The sequence below is a fragment of the Cydia strobilella genome, chromosome 2 (genome assembly GCF_947568885.1).
Source record: "Cydia strobilella chromosome 2, ilCydStro3.1, whole genome shotgun sequence".
NCBI lineage: Eukaryota > Metazoa > Arthropoda > Insecta > Lepidoptera > Tortricidae > Cydia > Cydia strobilella.
The window spans coordinates 24417456-24423979 of NC_086042.1; the positions used below are offsets into that span (position 1 = coordinate 24417456).

The window sequence follows — 6524 nt, forward strand, 5'->3', positions numbered from 1 at the left end:
TTTAGCCTAAAAGCCTTCTTTTTGTACAAACGCTAAGTTCGTTTGTATTAGCATAGGTACTGACGACCTATTTATAAACTATACATACAGTTGTGCGCAATATAATAGCAGTCAATAAGAAAATGAAAATTAAGGGAAAACTAAGGGAATTAAGATTAGGGGATTAAGGGGAAATTAAGGGAATTTACATCAATTCTATAGGATCTTTTTTAAAATTCTTCTGCATTACTTGACATTATTTCAAAATTAACTGTAACCTTTACTTAAATAATATTGAAAGTAAAAAAAATGAGCGTCAACCGGCTTTTTAATAACTCGCGGAAATTCTTATAAAAACGTAAAACCCTACGATAAAAATACAATTGTATATTAGTTGTAGTTTTCCCCTAATTTTTATTTTCTTATGTAATATTCAATATTCAATATATTCTTTATTCAAATAGGCCTAGCAACAAGCACTTTTAAATTGTCAAGTTTTAAATATTACCTTAATCTAAATATCAGAGCAATTTATTGATGCAGTTATTATTATTCTTAAAAACATTGAATTATTATAGATATGTCAAACTATTGACACTCGTACTTTTTTTATTCGCTCCGTGCAAAGCGGGTGGTGAGGGAAGCCGAAACGATCACAGCGCTCACTACGGCTAAAAAAGTCAACTACGTCGGGAGGCATGTCCTGTCAAATGTATGATTTTGTAGTAAACATTCGATGTTTTTAAGATAAAAATGGTCTACACAGCAAGCTGTGTTGTTATAAATTGTGAAAACACTAGCAGAAATAGTGACTGCAAATTTTATAGATTTCCTACAACATTGTGGAAACAAGAACAGCGCAATAAATGGATAATTGCCGTAAGAAGAATAAAGTAAGTCACCTATCCTAACCTCTAAAATCATACCTTCCTTAAATACGCAATAATTTGATTTATGTTGTAATCGTATGAAGTTTTGACGGTGAATTATTTTGTTACAGTCCCGATGGATCTCTATGGCACCCAAAACTGGACGACAGAATTTGCAGTGCTCACTTTATCAGTGGTAGAAAAGCTGATGAACAAGCCAGTCCCAGTTATGTTCCAAGGATATTTCCCCCTGAGTACAAATCAAGGCGGATTGACGAAAATGCCGCAATATCGAGGTTTCAACGTTATATGGAACGAAGAAACGCGAAAAAAATAGAAGCAGTTAGTGCTAGTGCTAGTAATACAAGTGAGTTTGAATTGCTGGAAAATAGTGTTAGTGTGTCTTTAAAAATTGATAGTGAATGTCAAGTGGACCTATATCCAGATGGACAAAATCCAGGAAAGACGTTTACCTGTAACAGGTACATATTTTATGGAAAAGAAACATGTGATGCTGAAGTTCAAACAGAAATAGATATCAGTACAAAGATTATGAAGGATTTTAAAATAACAAAACACCGAGGCTGTAATACTGCTAAAAGTATTTCTGTGGATCAAGCCACCATAACTGACAATAAATATTTTGCTGGATTTCAATCTATTAAAACCGATAAACAGCTTCTAGATCTTGCAGGTGTTACTCTTAACAACTTCTACTTTTTATTAAAAACTACACAAAAAAATCACAAATATATGGTGAGCGAAAAAGATAGACTTCTACTTTTCTTGATGAAAATGAAACTTGGTGTCACATTTTCAGCACTGAGTGTTTTGTTCGGTATTCATAGAACAACAGTGTCAAGAATATTCTGCTCATACGTTGAAGAAATAGCAGCTGCTACATCGAATTTGGTTTTTTGGCCAAACAAAAATGCTGTGGAGCAGACAATGCCAGAATGCTTCCGTCCGGAGTATAGTAACACTCGAGTAATTATTGATTGTACAGAGTTTCCTATAGAAGTACCATCAAGTGTCGATAATCGTGTGTTATGCTACTCACACTATAAGAAGGGTTTTACAGCTAAAGTGCTTATTGGTATTACTCCAGGAGGCTTCATTTCGTTCAAGTCAAAAGTAAGTGGTGGAAGAAAAAGTGACTCACAAATAACAGTAGAGTCAGGATTAGTCGACTACTTAGAAAATGGGGACATTGTATTGGCTGATAAGGGATTTCCGGCAATAAAAAAGGTAATTGATGAAAGTGGAAAAGAAATTGCTATTATTATGCCACCTTTTCTCAAGAATAAAAGTGAATTTACAAGAGAAGAGACAGATGCAACTTATAAAATAGCTCGAGTCAGAATTCATGTTGAAAGAATAATGCAGCGACTAAAAATTTATCAGATTTTACATAAAAATCCTGAAAATTTATTTGATCACATTGATGATATTTTACATGTTTGTTGTGTACTGGTAAACCTGCAACCACCTATATTTTCCAACAAATAAAACAACAGTTTTTTTTACAATACTTATGTATTTGTACATTATTGAAAAAGCTATTAAAACATTGCATTTTAATTTGTTTTTATTTCACACATAAAACCTGTAAATGTTATGTTGCTTTTCATGCCTGATGGACCCTTATGCACATGGAGCACAAGGAACCATTATTAGGCATTGAACGCCACATATTTATAACATGGGCCCGTGGACCTATGAAAATGTGATAATCAATTTAAGGTATGTTATGACCTAGCACTGGACTGATCAAGATCTTCACAAGTCTACTGTACAGTCAAGTTCATAAATGTGTGTAAATTTTATCACCATATTGCAATGGATTAGGTGAAGAAATGTATGCATATTTATGAATTCGACTGTACATACCTACCATTTGTCATATATTTAGGTATGTTAGGATTCTAGGATATTAAAATGTTAAGTTCCTTACTTACATTTAGAAATGTGTATTGCAATTTTGAACTTAGTGTGATACTGCAATATTCAGCTACTTTACTATACCTATAAGTACATATAAAAAAAACAGTAATAAACATTTTCAATTACAACATTTAAACATTAATATAATTTAACTCTGTTAACTAAAATTTTATAATTAATCAGTATTTAGTACAGCTAACAACATAAATAGGTGATTCTTTTTTACACAAACATCTTTAATTCAAAACATAACACAAAGACTTGGAAGAGGAAAACAATGTAGAAGTTGACTTATGTCATTTATATTTAATAATGATGCTAACTGTACTTATTGAGATCAGTAATAGTTACCTTTTATTACATATTTGAAATGTTAATTACCTAACATTGTATTAATTATATTTTTACCTGTAAAACTACGCTGGTTTTTCTCACTTTGGCTTGTTCTTGTAGAATACAAGAGCGGTAGATAATAAGCAAAGTAAAATTCTTCACTTTTTAAAATTGCTGCTTTAATAAAGTCTTCGTCTCTGTCTACTCTTACTATGCAACTACCTTTTGGTGAATATATAAAGAGATCACATATAGTCATACCAGTGACATACATTTGCACTTGGATTTGGGTATAATATAATTTGCTTCTTTTTAGTTCTGGTTCATCATTCACAAACTCCAAATATTGCACGTTACATTTTTTTATATCAAAATCTACAATAGGTTGGTTTTTACAAGATATAGGACATTTAACTTCTACTAACATTCTGACACATTCATCGCATACAACTACACCGTCTACACTAGTGCACAACCAAGGCTGATCTTTGCTAACAATCACTCCGAGTCTAATTACTCTGCAGGTTGTCAAAATTTGGTATTCTTCCAATGCATACTTTTCATTATTTTTACCATACTGAGTAGCTGAGCAATCAATTGGATTTGGAAATAAAATCTGTTGTGCTAGTCTCTCCACTGTTTTTGTTTTACGTACTTTTATGTTGTGTACATTAGTACTGGAAGAAATTCTTAGCTTCCTCGCCGAGTACCACTCTTCGCACATTGATTGTTCTATTGTGTCACTACATAATTTAAAAATGTCTTTATCTTCCAACACAACATTTGTTTCATAAAAGTTTTTTAATGTTTTTTCTATAACTAGACTAGAATCACTTTTGTATACTTCAAACTCTTTTCTAAAAATATTAAAGTTTTCAAGGCATGTCACACAATCTTCTCTTTGAATATTAATATCAGTCTGTTCTACTAAATTTTGGACAACTTTGCTAACGGAAATTTCAATATCTTCTGCACAATTTTTTGCAGCAGCTTCCAGTACACGTTTCAAGGCACAATCTTCCTTAAAATCTGAGACACCAAACTGAAAAGCCTCACACTTGTGTTTTTTTGATGTAGGATACATTTCGTGGAAGTATCTGCCTTTGGAATACTTTTCGTTCGTAAATTGTCGGACACTTGGCTTGCCCCATCTTTGTTCCTGGCTGGTTTTAGTGGAACTCTCTTCATGATTGATGTAGTAAATTAGTGCTGCAATGTGCTTGCATTTTCCACTTTTGTTATAAACACAATCGCATGTTACACTTGTAACATGACGATTGGTATTAAGAATTAAGGCTGTCTTGTACGCTGTCGCCGTCACAGAGGCTTGACGAACCACTCTGGCTTTGATCATGTAGCTCCTGTCGCCTTGCCGGATGTCTTGCACCTCCACTACGTGCCCAGCTAACACCAAATTTTTGCCCTTATTCATTGTTTCGGGCTGGAAGATAATTTCATGAGTAATGGCACGAAACCCTGTTTCCGTCACAAGCACGTTCATTTTTAACTGAAAACCACAATGCTAATGTAATTGGCAATACAACCACCGTCCAAATATGTCTAATATACTGTAAAATCATTAGATTTCATTGAAATTATTACGATGTTTACTTACTTCTCGTTTGAAAATTTTGTGACAGATTATCCCAAAGTTGCGCCCGCTAGGCGGCGCTGTCGTCGTGCACGGTCCCAATAGGCTACATGTCTGCATGCCATCACATATAGGTATACCTTTTTGCATCCAACTTAGTAATAAATCCTTCCAAAATCACAATCGTAAACAAAACTTATAGGTACCGTCGACAAACAAACATTTCTTGTCCGGCACAGAATTTATTAGGAATGGGTTATTAAGGGAAGCCCTGCCAAATCCTTTGTACTCCGTGTCTTTAAACCGCAAACTGCTCAGAGGTCTGCCAAGGGCTTAAGATGACAAAACCCTCGATCTTGTTTTGGTTAGAACGTTAATTATAATTTAAGTGTTACAGTCACGATTGTCCGGAAGAGATCGCGTCTTAGCGATAAGACCGTCTGTCGTTGCAATACTGGGTGTAATTTTTTAGGTGATACCAGATACATTTAGGCGAGTATACTCATTACCACGATCAACTTTGACTATAGCAGCAAGTCTGAAATCACAAAAGAAAAAACTTCAACAGCTGATTAACAAGCTAGATCTATTATGATTATTATGATTATGATTATTCAACGAGAGAAGGTGTTAAATTATAATATTTTTGTTACTTGTGTCGAAACAGATCTATTAGCCTGTACTGTGTTTGAATTTAGAAGACGTTCAGAGACAGCTAAAGAAACCTGAAGATCAGTCGTTGCCAAAATAAAATATACGTACCTAAGTATAATATTTTTCACATAGCTTGGGTACGGTGACAGCTGTCATCTCCATACAATTTATGACCTTAAAAGCAAAATTGTTTGAGATGGCAGCAATCACCTTACCCAAGCTATGTGAAAAAATACTTTAATTATAATGTAATAATACATTAATAGTGTTTTTGTGTGCATCCACCGCGCATAATTTTCACCTGCTTTAAAAGTTCTTGGTTTAAAAAAGCATGAATAAAATAATTAATCGTTAAAGGTGGCGTTATATCTGTAAATTGTTTTTTGAGAAAAGTTTAATTTCTTATTCACAATTTATTCCTACGCCTGGGTCCATTATTTATTGTTCAAATACTGTAATACTATCAATATTTTACAAGTAGGTACGTACACCATCTTTAAAAGATAACAAGCATAAATTGCAAACTGTCAAAAAACAAACGTTGCAAATGAAAGTAAATAAGAGTTTGGTTGTCGTGTTTCGTCTATAATTTTCTTTCATTTTTGCTTTCACTACCACACACACAGAACACACAGACAGAAATAAACTACTACTTAGTTTAACTTACCTTACATATTTTGTTTGATGACGTCCAGTCGTCCATTTTTAGATCCTAAGTCGATACGAAACCCAAACGCTGAGAGATACAGTGTTAATTATTCGAAAACCACTTTAACGTGATCCCCGCTCATTTAGAGCTTTTAGGTTGAGTGTCCACTAAACGCTTAATGTAGTGACGACTGAACGAGATAGAGCTCACTAATGTTTGTGTCGTTGTCAATACCTACGTTCTAGAAAGCTTATAGCTAGGTAAATTATTTAGCTGCTAGCTCTCTTCATATTAAGGGTAATACATACATACAACATGCGTTACAGCACGCGCGTATCTTTCAGGTCAATTCGAACGTTCACTGATATCACAATAACATCTAACTGATGTCATTCAGTTATCGTGCATTTCGCTCGTACTTGTCCGTAAATGCTCGTACTCATGTCAGTGTACGTTCGAATATACTTGATTGTATATAATTATATGTCAGATGTCACATCGGTTA

General features: G+C 33.8%; 1 protein-coding gene across 1 annotated transcript; it reads left to right on the forward strand.

Annotated features, from left to right (window-relative positions):
* Positions 1-685: 685 nt before the first annotated feature.
* LOC134748931 (uncharacterized) lies at positions 686-2357 on the forward strand. The gene is made up of 2 exons (XM_063683804.1): positions 686-872; positions 980-2357. Exons 1-2 carry the CDS (start codon positions 733-735, stop codon positions 2355-2357), a joined length of 1518 nt encoding a protein of 505 aa, XP_063539874.1. The 5' UTR covers positions 686-732.
* The last annotated feature ends 4167 nt before the right edge of the window (positions 2358-6524 follow it).

What these genes read in the sequence shown, in the direction of transcription:
- LOC134748931 (XM_063683804.1), top strand. Translation starts at nt 733, where the DNA reads ATGGTCTACACAGCAAGCTGTGTTGTTATAAATTGTGAAAACACTAGC. An exon ending in ATTGCCGTAAGAAGAATAAA is followed by an intron (nt 873 to 979) that starts GTAAGTCACCTA and finishes ATTTTGTTACAG; the next exon opens with TCCCGATGGATCTCTATGGC.